At 47.0% G+C, this 21,103-nt stretch overlaps 1 protein-coding gene across 1 annotated transcript in view; it reads right to left on the minus strand.

Moving 5' to 3' along the window:
• The window catches only part of otogl (otogelin-like), a 170,884-nt gene that overhangs the window by 57,317 nt on the left and 92,464 nt on the right, over positions 1–21,103 (minus strand). Inside the window, exons 30-37 of the mRNA XM_072483997.1 lie at positions 20,529–20,807; positions 13,942–14,059; positions 8,555–8,634; positions 6,565–7,454; positions 3,402–3,495; positions 2,431–2,573; positions 1,159–1,182; positions 953–1,042 (exon numbers count right to left, since the gene is read on the minus strand). Coding sequence (XP_072340098.1) covers positions 953–1,042; positions 1,159–1,182; positions 2,431–2,573; positions 3,402–3,495; positions 6,565–7,454; positions 8,555–8,634; positions 13,942–14,059; positions 20,529–20,807 — 1,718 coding nt within the window. The remainder of the gene's footprint in view (positions 1–952; positions 1,043–1,158; positions 1,183–2,430; positions 2,574–3,401; positions 3,496–6,564; positions 7,455–8,554; positions 8,635–13,941; positions 14,060–20,528; positions 20,808–21,103) is intronic.

A 21,103-nucleotide genomic window follows, 5' to 3' on the forward strand; every position in this document is an offset into this window, starting at 1 on the left:
CTCGCGTTTACCTGTTCAGGTGCAGGGGTTGTTCACAGTTCGTGAGACAGATACACTTCGAGGTTGGCCACTTGAGACAAAGGACAAATGCCAGTGTGTTGATTTTTAAACTGATGCTATGTTTTGCCATGAGTTTCACAGAATCATAGAGTCATAGAACCACTACAGTGCAGAAGGAGACCATGTGGCCCACAGACCCTCCGAAAGAGGACCGTAACCAGGCTCCTGCCCTGGCAATTTATCATGGCCAATGCATTTAATCTGCACATAGAATTCAAAGAATCCCACCGGGCAGACGGAGGCCATTCGGCCCATCATGTCTGCACTGACCCTCTGAAGGAGGCCCATTCCTCCACCCTATCCCTGTAACCCCACCTAACCTGCACATCTTTGGACACAAAGGGAAATTTAGCATGGCCAATACACCTAACCTGCACATCTTTGGACTGTGGGAGGAAACCAGAGCAGCCGGAGGAAACCCACGCAGACACGGGAGAACGTGCAGACTCCGCACAGACAATGACCCGAGGTCAGAATTGAACCCGGGTTCCTGGAGCTGTGAGGCAGCAGTGCTAACCACTGTGCCGCCGTGATATATCATAATTACATGAATGTATGAATATCAATTATATCATTTAGAAGGTACAGAGGAGAGCTGAAATAAATAATGATGGATAATGAATCAATAAATAATACAGTGGATGCGGTGGGAAGGGCTTGAAAATCCTGCCCATTGTTTGGCGACTGAGTAAATGATCTGGGATGAAAGGCATGAAATTATCAAATACTGTAACAAATGCAAGGATTAAAAGTCTATTTTTTAATCATTTATGTGGCTGAGTATTAGTTTTTTGTTGCAATATAAATTATTAGCAATAGCAATTGTACTTTTATAAAGGAAATGCAAAGTTTGTTAACAGTCATATTCAGGTGTGATTAACATCACACTCACCAGTCTTTCCAGTCGGTCAATGAGAATTTTGTGGTTACGTGAGGTTATATTCAACTTTTTGAAGCACAATCCGGAATTTCCTCCGGGCACCTTAAAGATGCAATGATAGCAGGTAAATAAAATCATTATAATCATCATCTTACATTAAGTGAAGATTTGAAATAAGTTGTGTTAAAATGTAATGACAGTGCTAGTTATATACTTACTGGACGTCTTATAGAATTTGCACTCTGTAATTAACAAAACAGTATTTTTCAGAAATATTTCAGCTAACATTTAGGAAATAATTTTCATAGATGATGAAATATAGTTTAAAAAACTACTCTTTAATAATTAATTTACTAGCTATCCAGACATCTTGGGCACGAACTAACGAAAAAAAGAGTCAGTTCTGGGCAGGAATAGTGGGGTCTTTCCCGGCGCTGACCCAGCTATCGAATGACACTCTGTTTTGCTTCCATGCCCCAGCTGGGAATGCCCCACTGACACTACACTTTAGCGTAATTTCCTGCACTCAGGAGCTTCGCTCGGGGCAGGAAGTGATCATGGCATCATTGTTGACACCTCAACCTCTACACCCCAGACATGACCCCCAGACCCTCTGAATACCCCAACTCACTTGTTGAGGCGGGGGGGGGGGGTCATTGAGCCCCCTGCACCGAACCTCACACGGGCAGGGCACCCGCGAGCCCGAACCCTGGCACGGGCACAATGCTGGCCTGGCACGTTGGCACTCTCAGCCTAGCATCCTGCCAGTACCAGGCTGGCACCCAAGTGGCACTGGCAGGATGCCAGGCTGGTAATGCCAAGGAGCCCTGTTGGCATCAGCAGTGCCAGGGTGCCAGCCTGGCCAGAGGTTAACCACCCTGGGGCCTCCGCTCACCTGGGAGGCCCCTCAAGTGCTGTTTCACCTGGTCCCCGCTTGTGGTGACCAGTTGAAACAGCTGGGATCTCCTCGGCCTGGGTGTTGGTTAGATCATGCATAGCTAAGTGAGCTTTTAACTCTTTTAACTATGAGTCTGGGTCCTGCCCATTGAGGGCGCAATCCAGATCGCACCGCCTCGTTCGATCTCATGAGGCGTAATGAATCTACCGGCCGTGTGCCCTCCTGATTCCGGCGGGACGCAGCGGTAAATAATGCCTATAAAATGAATATACCTAATGGTCAGCAACAACAGAAGTTGTTGATGTAACACAATGGCTGGAATTATCCGGCAGTTCGGATTCTTTTTTCCCGCTGGCAGCACACCCCCGCTCACAGGTTCCCCGTCGGTGTGGGGTGGCTTCAATGGGAAATCCCATAGACAAGTGGCGGGAGTAGGGAATCCCACCGCCAGTGAATGGCGAGCCGTTGAGAAACATGGGGCTGGTGGACCGGAGAATCCAGCCCAATATAATGCCTTTAAATGAAAGTCCCAAAAGTCACATTTTATTCGGTATTAATTTGATTCTCGTTTTAGGAAAATGTTAAAAGTTACCTCACGGGTCGGGCACTGTTCAATATGAGCAACAATAGTTTCTCGTGGTAACAGAGTCAGTACATACGCTGCAGCATCATATATTCCCACATCATTGCCATCGAATGTGATGATGTGAAGGTCAGAAAACATTGAGCAGCGACCTGACGAGACAAATATATTTGTTAACTGGCTTGAAACTACTTCTTGTTAAAGAATTGGCGAAATATTTAAGCAGCGTTTTATTTTCCTTGCTTTTTGTGCACTTAATGAAGGATTTACTTTGTCCTGGTATCTGTGGCATATATTATATCAGCAAAATGAAAAGGGGATGTAGTTCCGTTGTGTCAAGTTTCTATCCGCACATTGCGCTGCATTAACATTTCCTAAGGCTGCCCAAAATATTGTCCTGCACTTGGGAGTATGTTGAAAGCGTGGGGTGGCTTCAGTGGCAGATCCCATTGGCAAGCGGGATTGGTAAGACAGAATTCCGCCATCAGCAATCGGTGCGTCGCCAAGGAACACACCACTGGGGAACTGGAGAATCCTGTCCCACTGCCCAGAGACCAGTGGAGGCAGTGTCATCGAATATTTCTAAAGCAGAGCTGTATAGATTGTCGACTAACATGGAGTCAAAGAGTACAGGGGAATGGCCAGCTAAGTGGAGTTGACTCCACGATCAGATGGACTTATCAAATGGTAGAGCATTCTCAAGAGGCCGAATGTCATACCTCTGCCCCTCATTCATGTTTGTACGTTCGAATGTAAGAGCGGAGGGAAACAAATCACCAACAGAACCACAGCTAATGCAATCGAAAAAGATTTCTAGCAGAACGTACATGTGGAAAATAAATGCCAAGGAGAAATGTATCTGTTTGTTTTGCACCCATGTTGTGTATTTCTACTTTGGCATCTTATAATGAGCAATATATTTTTCTTAAATCAGAAGAATAACAATCCTAACGGTTCACTTATATGAATCTGATACTTACATGGGCACTCCCACCTTGGGCAGCACCTGTCATTGTTTACTTGGATAGGCATTCCCAGAAATCCACAACTTGGCTTTGTCATATTAAAAGGACACTGGAAGAAATAATTTATAATAAAAAGGTAAAGATCAAAAGACATATAAAATCTGCAAGATATAAAAATCTGTGAATATGAATAAGCCATGTTTGATTGGATGTTATCCGAGTTGTTCATATTCTATTGCAAAATGTAATGTTTTGTTCTCAATACAAATCAGGATTTTACAAATAATCGTGGTATTTTATCCCTGGAGATCGCTGCCATGAGGAAACAATGGAGTCAAACCATCGAAAGAAAGTTATGAAGTAACAATCTATGTTTCAGTGATCTGACCTTGCCGAAATAATTGTAAAACTAGGAACTGAACTTTGTTCCCTTATTTGATTAAGTCTCTATCTCAACACATTTGTTTAACCAAAGCAAACCACTCTAATAAAGGTGTCGATCTAATCACAATAGAGCAGGCATTGTCAAACTCGGGGGTGCGGCAAATAAATAATGGAGCATTGGTAAATGTTGGCAATTGCTTGGACTTCTGAGAGACATTAAGAAATTCTTATTTTGTTTTTTATGAAGCATAAAAAATAAGATGTTTGTGATTCAAACATTACAGCAAAAAGATTTTGGATATTGTATTGGAATCGTTGACACAATAATGGATATAGAGGTGGCCGCTCAAAAGTCAAACTCATCATGTTTCATTATCAAACTAATATGTTCTCTAATTTAAGGGTGGAGATTCAGTGCTGTTCATTAATTTTTGTTGTGAGACATTTTTTGTTTTTGATTAAGTTCCCTCATTGTGGTGATTTAATTTTTTTCCATCCCCTGACTAAATGGACAAAAAAACCTTGATTGGTGAACTGAATGATCTATTTTGAACTAATTCTGAAACAATTGATTAAGAAACTCCATGTTGAAAACAGTCACAAAAATAAAGTTGATATTTTTGAATGACATATGCCATCGTAGCAATTTCTTACATCATTCAAGTTAGACCAATGATTGGAAATGGCTGCCGATATTCGAATGACTCAACCATAGAGTTCCTGGCAAGCAGGAAAAAGCTGCAGATGCAGTTTGTCCTGTTTCCTACAGACAAGGCCAGATGCGGCGCTCGAGGGGAGTCACTTATGAGTATGGGGAGAAGGCCAGTGGTCTCTTAGCTTGCCAGTTGAGACAGCATGCGGCCTCCCGGGAGGCTATCCAGGTCAGAGACCCGGTTGGCAGTCTGGTGTCCGCTCTGGACAAAGTTCATGGAATGTTTGAAACGTTTTACAGGAACCTTTATAAGCCGGAGCCGCCGGGGGTGAAGTCAGATATGTTGGAGTTTTTGGGCGGCTTAGAATGTCCTGAGGTGTGGAGGAAGAGTGTGAGGGGCTGGATGAGCCATTGGGCACAAAGGAGGTCTTGGCAGCGATAGGGCGAATGCAAACAGGTAAGGCCTCGAGACCGGGCGGGTTCCCAGTGGAGTTCTGCAAGAGGTTTGCTGGACGGCTGGTGCCATTATTAGTGGGGATGTTTGAGGACTCTATAACAATATGGGGTTTCCTGCCTGAGATGCTGGGCATCGATTTCACTTCTATTAAAGAAAAAGGGCAAGGGTCTTGTGGGATGTGGATCTTTACACCCTATTTCATTACTTAACGTGGATGCCAAGATACTGGCTAAGGTTTTAGCGTTGAGGTTGGAACCATGCCTTCCTCAAGCGATTGGGGAAGATCAGACGGAGTTTGTCAAAGGCCAGTAATGGTCATCCAATGTTTGGCAGATGCTAAATGTGTTTCTCCCCGTCCAAGGGGTCCAGTCCAGAGGTAACCATCTCGTTTGACAAGGAAAAGGAATTTGACAGGGTAGTATGGGGGTATCTTTTTGCGGTTTTGGAGAGGTTCGGGTTGGGGCCCAGGTTTGTGTCACGGATACACTTGTTGTCCGCACCACTACCACGCGCTCGGGGTATTTTCAATTAAATAGGGGGACGAGACAGAAAGAGTGAGTGTTTTCTGGTGAACCCCCCGGGGAGGGAAGCCAATGCAGGCGTTCTGCCATTTTGCATGGCTAGTCCCAACTTTAGATATCTGGGGGTCCAAGTGGCTTGGGATTGGGCCAGACTTCGTAAACTGAATTATACTAGTGTGGTAAGTAGAGTCAAGGCCGATCTGCAAAGGTGTGATAACCTTCCCCTGTCCTTGGCGGGCAGGGACCAGTCGATTAAGATGAACATTCTACCCTCGATTTATGTTTGTGCTCCGGCGTCTGCCAGTTTTCCTTCCTAAATATTTTGGGAGTGTTGAGGATTTGATATCATCCTGCAAGACTCCCAAGGATTCATACAGCAGTCAATCAGGGGGCTTAGTATTGCCAAACTTGATGTCATTCCTGGGCTAATGCAGAGAATGTGTTGGGTTGGTTTAGTGATCCTGCTTTTCAGCACTAGGTACCAAGGTTCGAATCCCGGCTTGGGTCACTGTCTGTGCGGAGTCTGCGTGGGTTTCCTCCGGGTGCTCCGGTTTCCTCTCACAAGATCTGAAAGATGAGCTGGTAGGTGAATTGGACATTCTGAATTCTCCCTCAGTGTACCCGAACAGGCGCCGGAATGTGGCGACTAGGGGATTTTCACAGTAACCTCATTGCTTGTGTTAATGTAAGCCTACTTGTGACACTGATAAAGATTATTAAATTATTATTATGAGTGCCATTTTTGACTGACGTCAAATTTGCCACTCCGGATTAGGTCATTTACACCTGAGGATGCTGACATCTGCCTGGGATATATCCTCCATTGCAGAAGTTTAAGTAATGTTGATAGTGGCAGTTAGAAAAAGACCCCACCCTAGAATGTCTAATGATCCTCTTGTTCACAGAATAAGAGTCTGAATGATGGATAACTGGTTGGGTGGAGTACGAATCATGGGGTATGTTGTGATGATGAAGTGCGACAGACAAAGATATAAAAAGTAAATGCAGTAGAGAATGGATCAAACAATGTGATGTATTAACAAGCTCTCAACATGAAATTACAAGCTTAAATAGATTTTCCAATTTTAACATTAATTCTGGAATTTCTATATGTCATTGTTTTACTTTCTGTTTAAGGAGGAAAACAGGTTAAACTGATCCTACTATGCATTGTGGTGGTGTCACTGATGGAGCTGTAGTTTGAGAATAAGAGGGTGCCGTTGAGATACCAAATGGAAACGCAGTTTCTGGCTGAGGACTGGTTGCAGCTGGAGGAGTAGGCGAGGTCAGGTTAGAAGGGAAAGTCTGTGATGCAGAGGATGCTTCTGATGTGCTTTTCTCCGGAACGCTTGTTGATGAGACAGAAACTGTTGTCGACAGTGTCCTTTGTGCTGTCCCAGTTATGACACTAATCTCTGGAGTCAAGGTAGTTCTGGTTGTTGTCTCTGGCGTAACAGAATGTCTTGCGACCTCCTCTGTCGATGTTTCCGCCTTTCCCATAGTTGTCCGTTGCAATGTTGTGCTTTCAGCACTTCCAGTGGATGTACTGTATTGGGTCTTTAATATAGCTGGCTGAGCAGGAGATACTGCACCATGTGTTGAGTGAGCAATCCCTTCAGATCTGTTGGTGGTGGCCATGGTTGAAAGAACGCTGCTTAAAGCTGCACTTGTGGAAGGCAACGTTTTTTCAGTTGTGTACACGGGAGACCCAGGTTGGATTGTAACCGCTGCTGTAGCAATTGTTGTTCTGATACTTCCAACAGAGGTTGTGGTAGTCCTTGCAGAACTTAAAACTGGAAGTCCTGTTGGTGTAAAAGATGTTGTGTAAGTTAATGCAGAGGGGGTTACTGGGGATATTGCGGTGACTGTTGTAAGAGTTGGTGCAGCAGCCAGCGCGGTTGATGCCATGCTTGTATGTTGGTCTGTCATGGCAGCTGTTGATTGTCCTGCTGTTGGAGTCAATACTGTTGTGGGTGAACTGTACGCTGCCTCTGCTGTCACAGATGTTGTTGTCTGCTGCAGGTGAGGTAAATCTGTTGCAGTGACGTTGATACCTGTCAGAAAATGAACAATTAAGGCGTCATTCACAGAGGCATGGACTTCAATTTCAACCCGTGAGAATCATAGAATTTACAGTGCAGAAGGAGACCATTCGGCCCATCGAGTCTGCACCGGCCCTTGGAAAGAGCACCTTCCACCCTATCCCAGTAACCCAACCTAACCGTTTTGGACACTAAGAGCAATTTAGCATAGCCAATCCGCCTAACCTGCACATCGTTGGACTGTGGGAGGAAACCCACGCAGTCACAGGGAGAATGTGCAGACTCCGCACAGACAGTGACCCAAGCCGGGAATCGAACCTGGGACCCGGGAGCTGTGAAGCCACAGTGCTAACCACTGTGCCACCACTTTACCTTTCTTCTGCTGCTTTTGCTTGAAGTTGACATTGACCGGCATTTTCTGGCCCTCCCCGCTGGCGGGGTCTTCTGGTTCAGCCAACAGTGACTCCACCCTACCCGCCCGATTCCGTCCCGGGGAGGGTGCGAGCCACAGAAAAATCCATTCACACTGGTGGGACCGGAAGGGCCCCTACCAGCCAATGGCGGGCCAGCTCGCCACCGCGAAGCACGGGTGGGGGGAGGGAGATCGGAGGGGGATTGGAAAACTGCCCATAATTTCCCTTCGCACATTGTCAGAAGGAGAAGCTAATTTCTGTTGCTCTTTACCACATACTGGTTATGAATCTAGGGCCTTAGGATAGGCTTTGAATGATTAAATGTGTACTCCTGGAGTCAGGGACATTAATACAAGAAACTACGGAATTTAGTACATCTGCAGAATCTGATATTCAACAGTATAATTTCACTGATCAGAATCCCTTGTATTAACTATGCCATAAGGAAAATAATAACTGCTGTTTTTGTAGCCTGCACGCGAAGCGACAAAGCAAAAGTGACGCTGGAGATGCGAACACCTTCAATGAAATCGGAGGTAAGGGCAGGCGGAAATTTCCAAAGCACTAATGTTAAGCCACAAAATAACGGACCTAGAAATGGTGAATATTTATGGCTGCAATGCTTCATCTCTCAACTTGGCCAACAATAAAGAAGGAATATTTATAAAAACTTGAAAGTAAACAAACTGAGACACTCACAGTCCTCCAGGTAAGCACATCTGTGTGTGACTTCATCAAGAAGCATGTTCCTTGGGCAATGGGCCACGCATCCTTCTACCCTGAGTGAGGAAAATAAGAAAGGTTATTTCTGCTTCCTCGAGGACATGAGGTCCTTTTATTTCATCCCAAGTTCTCCTTGTTGTCTCTGAACCATTCATCAACTCTGGTTGAGTCAGCAGGCATGTAATCTGTTTACAGGCCTCCCCCAATCACGATCCAGTACAGAGCAATGTCTCGAGCAAATTTCTCTTCCATGGGAAGGTAATTTCGAAGTGGCTTTATTTAACTAACCTACAGGAATCAGGTTGACAAGGATATCCACTATTTTAGATCCCCCACATGCAGTGGAGGTTCACCAATAAATTCCAATGGGCCTTCTGTTGATCAGGCAGCCTGGACAGGTAACAGAAGGTAGGCCCACACTGAGGAGGTGTATGAATGGGATGGGGAGATGGGGGGAAATCAGAGAGGGTTCAATAGGAGGGGAAGAGGGGGATTTGACCATGATGGAGAGATGCATAACACTGCTGCCTCACAGCGCCGGGGACCCGGGTTCGATTCCAGCCTTGGGTGACTGTCTGTGTGGAGTTTGAATGCTCTCACAGTGTCTGTGTGGGTTTCCTCCGGGTCCTCCAGTTTCCTCCCTTAGACCAATGATGTGCAGGTTATGTGGATTGGCCATTCTAAATTGTCCCATAATGTCCAAAGATCTATAGGTTAGGTAGATTGGCCATGATCAAGGTTATGGGGATAGAGTGTGGGGCCCTAGGTAGAGTGCTCTTTTAGAGGATCAGTGCAGACTCGATGGGCCGAGGGATTCTATGGGGAGCTGTTTGCAGGGGGATTTGGTGAAGAGAAAGCGATTGATCTGGGCTCAGGGCGAGGTTGGAAGTCTCATGGAGGGGTAGTTTAAAGCCTGTGGGGGTGATCAAATCCTTGGTGAGGAGAGCAGAAATCACAGGCCTTCAGAATGGGTCAGTTGCATCGGGGCTAGGGCAAACGGAACTCGGAGACTGGGCCGAAGGGATTGGAGGCCTCAAAGGGAAGATCATCAGGAGGTGCCTGATTGCAGAGACACCTGAAGCAGGGACCTGGACCCAGGAAGAAAACGTGAGACGTTTACCTCCTGAATTCCCCCCATTTCCTTGCTTGACCAACAGACGTTGAAGTCAGCAGTGAATAACATTGCCATGTGTGGCCCCTTTATCAGATTTAACATTCTAAACTATCTCCTTGGAGATGGTTGGCAGCTAGCCCTCCTTCTGGACTCAGTTAAAGCTGGAAATTGGCAGCTCTGAGGTGGGTTTAAACCTGGAAACAGACTTCAGCCCAACCCAAACATGACCTTTTTTTAAAGGTTAAAATTCCCACCGTTATTTCTGCTCAGCACTTCCCCAGGCAGCATTAATCCCAGCAATGGTGCTCATTGGCAATGTAATGGTTCAATTAATTATTACTCTTTGTCATATGAAAAAATAAAGGGTACATTTTTTAATTAAGTACATTATTTAGTTTAGAAGGAAACCAGGAACTGCTGGGTTCAGCAGATCTGACAGCCCCTGTGGGGAAAGAAACAGAGTTAGTGAGCGGAATTTTCCGGGTGTTTTTTTGCAGAGTATGGCAGCAGGCGGGGAAAGCACTCAACGTCCTCCACTGTATCGTTGGGAAATGAGAGAGAAAAGAAAATCCCAGGGACGGGTCCCACAACACCACACTGGCACGGGATTGAGCTCGCCCCGCCAGCAATTTTGTTCTTAAAGATCGAGGAGCCATTTTTCAAGGCCGCCCCAGTAAAAATAGAACACTCCCACACTCCACCCTCCCCCCCCCCACACACACACAACCCCCTCAAGCAACACCCCTCCAGTGTCTGGGCATCACCCCTTCCTGCCTGAGCGATGCAATCGCCTGAGCTCCACCGATGGGATTGCCCACCAGATGTGGAAGATCAATCATAATTCAGGTCAGGATGAGAGGGGATAATGTAACAGGAGGGGGTTATCTGGCATAGAGACTTGATAATTAGGTTCAAATTGATCATAATAGGCTTCCCAACATTAAACATCGGGAATCCCGTTACATCACTGGCTGGGACAATCGCATCACGCCAACATGATTTGGGCCTCTTGCAGGATTTCCCAACCCCGTCGCTATTCAGGCCCGATTAGAAAGGGAGCGGAAATATCGGCCAATGTAGCAGGTCGACACATCCCTGAGTTGCTGAGTGTTTCCAACATTTTCTATTGATATTTCAGATTTCTATCTCTACCGTGTTCTGCTTGAACGATATTTTGTTTGTTCTGGGGTCTTCTTTCAACTGACATTTATAATCAGTTAGGAGAATATTGGATGATTGGAGTTATATTTGAGTGCGCTGCAATACATTTTTGCCACTTCTGTCACTTAGACTTGAACATGGAAACTCTGCCAGCATTGGGCCGTCTGCTGCATCAGTAACTCCCTACGATAACAAAGTGCGCCACCTGGTGGTGAGGCAACAAATTCCAGTTAGAAACAGAAATGCTCACTAATTAGAACGGTTCAAGTAGGGTATTGCAAGAGATACAAGTACAGATGTACCAGTTCAAGGACTTGAGCAAACACAGGTTGGAGATGAGATGGTAATTTTTAAGGTTAGAAGTGTAGATGTAGGGCATGATTCTGTGACCCCGTTGCGCCCTGCGCTGATCCGGGAGCAACGGGTGAATTGCGTGCATGCCAAATTGCGTTCCGTGCCAGGCACGAAAACCTCGGGCAAGTCATCCGGCTTGCTCTGCCCGGCGCGATTTGGATCTCAGCCTCGTTGGGCAAGATCCAAATCTGAATATTCCGGACACATCTGAGAGACCTTGCCAGGGTGCCAATTTACGGGATGTGGGCGTCGCTGGTTAGGCCAGCATTTATTGCCCACCCTAGTTGCCCTTCTGAAGGGCATAAACTGCTCCCCCCCTGCTCTTTTGATCCCCCAAACCCGGGGGAGCCCCCGGGAACTCTTCTCACCCCCCTCGACCTGGCAAGGCCACCCTGGGCCTGACCCCTGGCAGTGCCATCCTGGCACCCTGAAACTGCCAGCCTGGTACCTTGGCAGTGCCCCTGTAACCCTGGCAGTGCCACCTGTGTGGAGAAATGCCCATTAAATGCATTGTCTAGTGGACTTTAACCAGTCCGCTGAATCCCGGCGGGAATGTTTGAGGAGTGAGTTGATTATAGAGCTTTTGCCAGCACCTGAGAAGGAATAATTTGCACTTTCACCTAGCACAGGGTAAAAGGTTAAATGGTCAGCATAAACTGTTAGGGTAATATTTTAAGGATGGCTTTATATTAAAAATCACAACTCAATTAACTGTAGTGAGTATCTTCTAATGGAGGGCTGAATTTTACCAGCCCTTTGGAGATGGGAGCGTTGGTAAAATTGAGGGACAAGGTACGGGGAGAAGAGCACAAAGGTGTCTCCCCACCACCATGACATGTTACCAGCAGTGATAACCTCAGTGACGTGGCCAAGCTGCCATTCTTGAGCAGCAGTCCGGTTGGAGACCTGTTGACTGGCCATCCTATGTTTCTCTCACAGCTATATCAGCTACCATTCCATCCTCCCACCCCCAACGCCCCCCACAATCATTCCAACACATGCCAATGGCGTGCAAGCAGTAAGAGTGGGGGAGATTCCTGCACCACTCCACATTTAGCCAGGCTTGAGGGAGATTGTCCCCCATAAGCCTCCGGCAACAGGATAGTAACCGGTTCCAGGGAAAAACCTCGTCATGGGAACAGATGAAAGTCTGCCTTTGTTCACTATCAGTTGCGTGAGGAGAAACAATAATTCACCATTTTTCAGCCATATCCGAGGCGAGGCGTACTCCTAGAGTCTCGTGAAATGATGCCCAACTTTCGCAGACCTCTTCCCATTATGAGGTCACCTCCCTGATCTGTTTCTCCTATGCCAAATTGCACCTGTTTTGGGGAATAATCCAGAGATTACGAACTTTGAGGTCCTAATCTTCAATTTAGCCCCGATCTGCTGGTATTATCGAGACAGGACTCCTTGTCTAGACTTTCCCACCTTGCTAGACCCAACTTGGGTCACGGTTTTTGGAACCCCCCCTGTTCCCTCTCCAACGTTCACTCAATTCCGCATGGCCCTCGCCTTGAAACCAGGAAGAGGTTCTCGGTGCTCCTTCCATTCTCCCCATATTGAGTAGCTCCAATTTGAATCGCCCCAACATTGGCAGCCACAGCCAGGAACAAACCTTTCCCCTTGGTGGTGGGGGCCAATGACCACAGGGCATAGATTTAAGGGAAGGAGCAGGAGGTTTAGAGGTGACGTGAGAAAAATCTTTTTTACCCAGAGGCTGGTGGGAGTTTGGAGCTCACTGCCTGAAAGGATGGTGGAGGCAGAGACCCTCATAACATTTAAAAAGTATTTGGTTGTGCACTTGTGATCCCAGGGCACACAAGGCTATGGGCCAAGTGCTGGAAAATGGGATTGGAATGGTTAGGTGGTTGTTTTTGACCGGCGCAGGGCCGATGGGCCGAGGGGCCTTTCCTGTGCTGTATGACTCTATGGGTCGGGTCGGAGAATCCCCGGGGGGTGGGGCGCGAATCACGCCCCGCTGCTCTGACACCAGCTGCCGTATTCTCCGGCGCCAGTTTTCGGGCAGTGGCGGGGTTTACGCCGCGCTGGTCCAGGGCTGTTGGCAGCGGCCCCCCCCCCCCCGGCAATTCTCCTGGCCCCGATGGGCCGAGCGGTCGTCGTTTCCTGGCCAGTCCCGCCGGCGTGAAATGGACACGGTCCACCACGACGGGACCTGGCTTGTAGGCCGGCTAGGTGAGTCCTCGGGGGGGGGGGGGGGGGGGGGGGAGACCGATCTGCGGGCAGGCCTGTGCCGTGGGTGCACGCTTTCCTTCCGCGCTGGCCTCTGTAGGGCTCCGCCATGGCCGCCGCGGAGAAGAACCCCACTGCGCATGTGCGGAACCAAGCCGGTGGTCTTGCGCATGCGCCAACTCACGCCGGCCCTTCGCCGCCGGTAGGCATGCCGCCAACCCTTCCGCCACCGGCCTAACCCGCAGGAGGATTCCGCACCATCCGGTCGGCCCGACGTCAGGCCATCCGGCCAGTTGCGGGAGAATCCCCCCCCATGTCTTCAGCTGCCACGCGTGAATCTCAATCCTGATGATGCTCCCTGTCCTCTTGGACCAGAGAAACATGGGATGTAGATTACCTTTTCGAAGTGACTACAGAATTATATATTAACAACAAACATCCTATAATAAAAAATTGGTTGTGTTACATTCAACTAAGCAAATACAAATAAAGATTATGAACTCCTGCATGTTTCAAGTTTACAAAATTCACAGACACTTACGGTGATAGAAACTTGCAGGCTATTGCATGTGGGTCACTGCACGTTTTGATGCAAGGATTGGCGCAGGCCTCGTATCTATATTCACACATTGTTCTGTACGGTATAACTTTGCTGCTTTCTGAAAGAAAACGATACGATATCTTGCATTATTAACCTGTAGCATCATTTAACACTTTAAAATATCCGGGAAACCCCAAAATGACTGTTTCATTCGTAAATAAGTAAACCGAATTGCTGGCAGATAATATACTTTCCTCTCGTGTTTTATCACTGCCGCTTTAAAATTCACTCATTATAAACAGCAACTTAAAGTTTCCCAGGAGCCTGGAGGAGCCAGAAGAACAGCAGTGGGGGTGGGATAATCGGCAATACAGAAAGAGGCCATCTCTGAACCTGAAACGCAACAAACAGGATTCCGAGTGGGAAGGTAGTGGTTTTACCCTCCTCCCATAAATAGACGGATGTTTAAAAGGAAATAGGAGCAGCACAATCTTTTCACTCACTAGAAAGGACAAGACAGAGGTGTTGACAGATTGGAGCAGGTTATAGATAGAAGGGGTAAGGCCATTGATATACCATCAATTCACTACAAGACGATGAGAATGAGTGAACATAGGCTTTATTATCCAAGAAATTGCCTGCCTGTGACTGCTGTAACAATGAGCGGCGTCCACAGGCGGCAGGCCTATATACCGTCCCGGGGGGGGAGGGGGTGGAGCCAGAGGCGGAGCCCACCAGGGTTCCAGTACAATACATGGAAGGAGATCATATTACCATTCCCTGGCCATAGGCCACAGTACTAGACAGACAACTTATATTATGGTGAATACATTCACCACAGCCATGAAGGAATTTAAACATAAGGAATAGGATTCCAAATTTGAGGCATTGGTGGGTGGGAGTTAAGGTCGATCAGCGAGAATATAAGTGATGATTGGAACCTAGTGGAGGCTAGAATATAGGCAGCAGCGATTACAATGAAATGTATGAGCACGGAATACGTGAACAGAGCAATGTAAGCCAGAATCCTCCGTCCGTTGCGATTCCCGTTTGCCACTGGCAGCGCACCTCCACCCACAGGTTTCCAGGCAGCGTGGGGTGGCTTCAACGGGAATTGCAAGCGGCAGGAACATTGAATCATGCCGCCAGTAAATGCAGCACCGCCGAGAAACACATGGTTGGAGGACCAGAGAATCCAGTCCATAGTAATCAAGTCTGGAGCTAACAAAAACATGGATGAGACATTATACCAGTAAATGAGCTGTAATGGGTCAGAGGTGGATAATATTAGAGATAGAAGGAAACAGTCTTTGAGGGAGAGGATACAAGGTTAGAAGCTGAACTCTCGGGTGAGTAGGAAACCAAGGTTTAGAATGGATTATCCCAAGACGATGGCTGCTGCTCGATTGGTGTCGGGGTACATGGAGCAACGTTTGGGAATTAAAGATGTTTAGCTGAATTAATTTGCAGCTTGTTCAAGTTTGGGTTTCGGACAAGCAGTCCGATAACACAAGACAGTGTAAAGTACAGGGAAGCAGTCAACATATTTGTGGAAGTTCACAAGCCTGTGAATTATATTACCCAGAAAAGATGTAGACAAGGAAGAGAAGGGATTCGAGGATAGGTCTTTGCAGATCCTGGGAAATAACAGTGTGAGAGTGAGAATAGGAAGCATTGTCTGAACTCCTTTAATTACAAATGAATGGAATAAAAGAGCATTCCAACTGTGCAATACAGTGGATGCATTAGTCAAGGATAACGTTTAATTGTATACAAATCGTGCGCATTAACTCGGGATTTACCTGTGCTCATATATATATAGAAGCAAGCTGAAACTATAATTGCTGAATTATCAAAAAGTCAAATTGGACTCAAAAGGTTAATTGTTTCTCTCTGCACAGGTATTGTTACCAGCCCTGCTGAGTTTTCCCAACCTGCCCAGATCCTATTGGCTGGGGACAGTTGGTTACCCCATGTTCTTTGAGGAATATGAGCGCCCTGCAATGAGGGGGGGGGGGCAATCATTAGAAACGCAGCTGTATAACGAGAGCTGGCCACTGCGGTACCAGGTAGAGAGGAAAACAGGAGTGAACTGCTGGTACTTTGTACATATTGTTGTCAATAAAGTTACTTTCAGTTTGACTCTACAAACTCGTGCTGGATTCTTCGTGGCCCTCACAAAACGACACTTTTCGTTTTTATCACTGTAATTATTCGATTGGAGATGCACAATGTCTCTCTGTAAGGCTTGTAACTATATAAAGATTAGGCTCTTTCCTTCACCTGCTGGCTGTCTCAGTTCTAACATAATGGCTGAGATTTTCCTGGCACACACCAAGTCCCACATTGGAACTCAGATTCCAGGCCAGCGAGAATCTTCCCTTATCCAGCAATCTTCACGGCAGGAGCCGAATACCAGAATACGCCTGGCCCACCGTCCAGTTAAGGCTCTTCATACGGCCAGCCCAATCTGAGGGTCAGAAGCTCTGGAATCACGGTAACACCACAGAGAGGGATGGCCGCCGCAAGCTGAACAAGAGGGCACCTCCATTTTGAAGCTATGTTTGTTTATGCGCCAGGCCAGCCAGGCAGACCCCAGAGATCGTACGCAGGGTCATTGGGACAGCTTTTGCATCCAGGAACCCCTGCCTTGAACCATAGCCCTCTCAATATGATCATCCTCTTCACTCCTAGGAAGCCACTGGCAGGTCACTTCCATGCAGGTGGGGGGGGGGGGGGGGGGGGGGGGCTTCTCTGCCATATTAAATACCAAGAATCTGGGAATCTGCCCACTTCGCTCAGTGAATGAGCTAGTCTTTGCTCTTCACGATGCTGCCGAAGCGGCCTGGCAGCGGGAATGCTTTGGGAAGTTTTCCCCCACACAGCTCTGTGCCTCCTCGCCCACCATCCAGAGTCCTGTACAGTCTTGCTCTATGCCTGGTTGGTATTGTCGCTTCTGTGAGCAGGACTGCACCCCCCCCCCCCCACACCAGTATCTCAGCCCCTTCAGATGTACATCTGTTGATTCCAACATCAAAATAAACAAGAAAATCTGAATTCGCAATTTTGATACTGCAGAAGAATGTTGCTGCAATTCTCAAGGGCTTACTGTGTCACAAATGAAAAAGGACTGAATAATCTCAATGTATTTGTTCCTTCAGCTGTTCGTGGGCAGGAATTAAATCTGCCTGCAAATGACCTCAAGAACATTTTTTATTGTCAGTAACACTAGGACCAGCAGACGGGCAAAAGTAGAGGTAACGTGACACCATGGAAACAGCCATTAGAATTGCTGTTGCCACACAGTTGTTGCAACGCATGGGAATTCATGTTTAATCTTTGAATCCAACCTGTAATGGTAAAATGTTAACACCTCCTATCGATATATTGCTGTGCATTGGGATACAAACTAAAACTACATGTGTGTGAGATCCATTCGAACGATAGATCGATTTTTGTTAAGCAAAGATTATAAGGGATTATGGGGCCAAAGGCAGGTATATGGAGTTAGGCCACATATCAGCCATGATCTCATTGAACAGCAGGACAGGCTCGAGGGGCTGAATGGCCTACTCCTGTTCCTATGTTCAGAAATGAAGACATTTAAACAGCAGTTTAAAATAATCTAGAATGAAAAAACGAATTGAATTGCACAATTAAGAGCTAAAGACAGCTGCCTGTCCGAATGCTAATCTGACCTAATGATGAGCAATTATATTTGACCGAAACGTACGCCTCGATTTTGGAAGTGTGACGGCGTGGGCATCAGAAGCAAAAGCCACTGCTGGGAAGGTTCACAAAATAAGGTTGTTCGGCAAACCAAGCGCTGTGTGATTTTATTCCTATAAAATAACCACTTTCGCAAACAGAGACACTGAAATATTTTCCTTATCCCACTATGTAGACAGCTGTGCCAGTTAGAAGATACGATTACAGGCAACTTCCGTGAACAGCACAACCTTTCCCCCTTCAGAGTATTAACTGACTCTTTATATGCAGGGGGTCATGAGTAAAATTCAAGGGCTAAATCTATGCAGCAAAACAGCCTTGAACAGAGCATTGTTCTGATAGTTCCTGGCTGGCTCTGTTTGAGCAGCTTTGGTTTCAGCATTATATCTCTGACTTGTGAGGCATCTCCTCTTACATTCCAGCACTTCAGGATTATTTAGTTGCTATTGTACCATAGAAAATACACACAGCCCATAGCCCAATTAAAGCTCCACAGTAAGGAAGCACATTGTATTTTATATGGCACCATCTATTACCGTATGTTAAGACCTGTACTTGCTTCACAACCTTTACTACACCTCATGTGGAACTAAATGCTAATAGTTTAGGTTGCCCAAAGGAGAACATGGGTAAGGACCTCTTCAGTCTGTCTGTTTCTCCACAGAGATGGAACAAAGTGGCTGCTCTGAATGGCGTGCATATTAATTTGTGTTTTCTTTCAATGGCAAATGACAAATAAATTCTATACACTGTTCCCTCGCTCGTCAAAACCCACTGCATCATTCAGAATGTTAGGAATGTCTACGGCATCTAAGGTCAAGTAAAAGAAATGTCATGATCTGGAATTTAACCTTTACCAGTAGTTAAGTCCTGATGACAACTACTTCAGGTAATTTTTTTTGTTTCTCTCATGAAGTCCATTTTTTGCAAAGAGTGAATCCGATGTTAGCCAGTACCGTGTTCAGGGCTGGGTCAACTTACAAGGAACACATTTTTTTAAAGTGTAGGAAATTTAAAAACAAATGTAATACACTATTTGGGCATTACAATCAAGGCAGACTTTTTGGGGGCGATTCTCCGAGCCCGCATCGGAGAATCGCCGCAACTGCACCATGACGCCCTGACCCTGGCGCACGATTCTCCGAGGTGCGGAGAATTGGCGCCATTTGCGCCGGCATGGTTGGCACGGCGCCGGCCACGGGCCGCTGGAATCGGTGGGGCTGCCGATTCTCAGGCCCGGATGGGCCGAGCGGCCGCGCGGATACGACAGAGTCCCGGCGGCGGCGTTCACCCCTGGTCGCTGCCGGCAGGAACTCTGCGCGAAGGGCCGGGGGGGGCGGCCTGTGAGGTGGGGAAAAGCGATCCTTCACCGGGGGTGGGGGGGGGCCTCCGATGGGGTCTGGCCCGCGATCGGGGCCCACCGATCGGCAGGCCGGCCTCACCCCCTCGGGCATACTTTCCGGCGCGGCCGGTCCCTGAACACCAATGCCATGTTCAGTCGGGGCCGGCGTGCAGAAGATGTCCCCCACGCATGCGCAGGTTGGCGCGGCCCAACTGCGCTTGCGTGGGTTGGCCCGGCGCCCATTTGGCGCCGGGGAGGGAGGCTGGAGCGGCGTGAACTGCTCCAGTGCCGTGCTGGCCCCTGTGGGGGACAGAATCGGTCATCCCCGTGCCCATTTTGCACCGTCATGAAATGCGACGGCGTTCATGACGGCGCGAACACTTGGGCCCAATATTGGAGAATCGCCCCCAATAGGGGGGACATTTCTGGCCATTCACGCTGGTGAGATCTTATGGTCTGGCCGACTGTACACTCCCGCCGTGGGTTTCACGGTGGTCAGGGGTTCGTTCATCAGGAAACCCTGTTGACAACTGCTGGGCCAGAAGACCCGCCAGCGGCCACTGGCGAGCTGCCCTCCACCACTGCAGAGCACGGGAGGCAAATCCCCTCCACCACTGCAGAGCACGGGAGGCAAATCCCCTCCACCACTGCAGAGCACGGGAGGCAAATCCCCTCCACCACTGCAGAGCACGGGAGGCAAATCCCGCCCATAATTTAATATGTATTCCACATCTTATCTATTATCATAAGGAAAATGTAACAGGAATTTTGCAGAATACTCTGAAGTGCTGGTCAAAATAATCAACCAGCTAACATTGCGATACTAAGCATCCGCACACTACGCATTTGGCTGTTGACAGAGCTTGATTGCTCAGTTTCAGGGTGGCCTGTTGGTGAATTTGATATTCCCTTACTCCATTCCAGACTCCAGATATAAGCTGGCTGCTGAGGTCCATTGTCTAGCTTGTATTTCCCCACTGTAACTGGTAGACAAAGGTCATGTAGCTCTAGTTCTCTTTGAATGCAGAATAGTGACCATGGACTGATGGAAAAATGGATGCCTCAAGCTGAATTCTCGCTGTGGTACATTAAGTGCAATAATTTGGTCATCCTGCCTCCCACCTACAGCAGCACTGCCCACCTCTCCCACTCGGACCCCAGTCATCCACAGCCTCAGAAACTCTGGTTTCCTCACCTGTGGAGCCCTCTGCCATTCTTAATTGGATGGGGATTCCAAAGGCAGCCTGTTAATTGCCTGCCCCCCCCTCTCTCTGAAACGATCACACAGACAGGCAGGACTCGGACATCATCATGGTCAGGACCCACATATTGTCCTAACACCCAAACTTCACAGAGAGAAAGATTCCATTCCTATCATTCCCTGAAAACATTTGGCTGCAAAAAACACGTTCCAAAAAACTTCAGAGTGTCTTCCACAACCACGGCTATTCCATTAAACTAGTAAAAAGAATTTTAATTAAGCATCAGTGAGTTTTATACAACTTTAGTCACTCACCTTCGATTCCAAAGCTGCTTGAAAGTTTAAATGATTCAGAATAGTCATATTGAGCTACTTTAACAGCTGATGGTGTCAGTGTGATAAAAAATCCCTTCCTGCTGTATAATTCAAAGGTACTGTAGCCTGGGATCCAGTTGCTTTGGTGATGAATGAACGAAGCGTCTTTCTGGAAATGTTGATTGTCTTTCCATTGCTCTAAACGAAGGTTATCGTTTTCACCGATGTGTATGAAGTAATTTGGTCTATCCGCAGACTCGAGGGAAACAACTGGCAATTCTGGAACGTCAGAAAAATATACAAATCAATTTGTGGCTTACTTTGATTGACCATTTCTCTCATAATTTTACAACGTAGCATGTAAAAACATTATACAAATGGATATATTTTGTTCATAAAGTATGATTAACAATTCAGTATGTTATTGTGTATGTACACAAAGTTAATACAACTAAGTAACTGAAAATATCACATTTTGATGGGACCAATTGAAAAATACTGCATATACTAAACACATGCATATGAACCATTTAGGCTCATTGAAATATGTTTGCGTCAGATTCTCCTAGGGCTTG

Source organism: Scyliorhinus torazame, chromosome 19 (assembly GCF_047496885.1).
Source record: "Scyliorhinus torazame isolate Kashiwa2021f chromosome 19, sScyTor2.1, whole genome shotgun sequence".
Classification (NCBI taxonomy): Eukaryota; Metazoa; Chordata; class Chondrichthyes; order Carcharhiniformes; family Scyliorhinidae; genus Scyliorhinus; species Scyliorhinus torazame.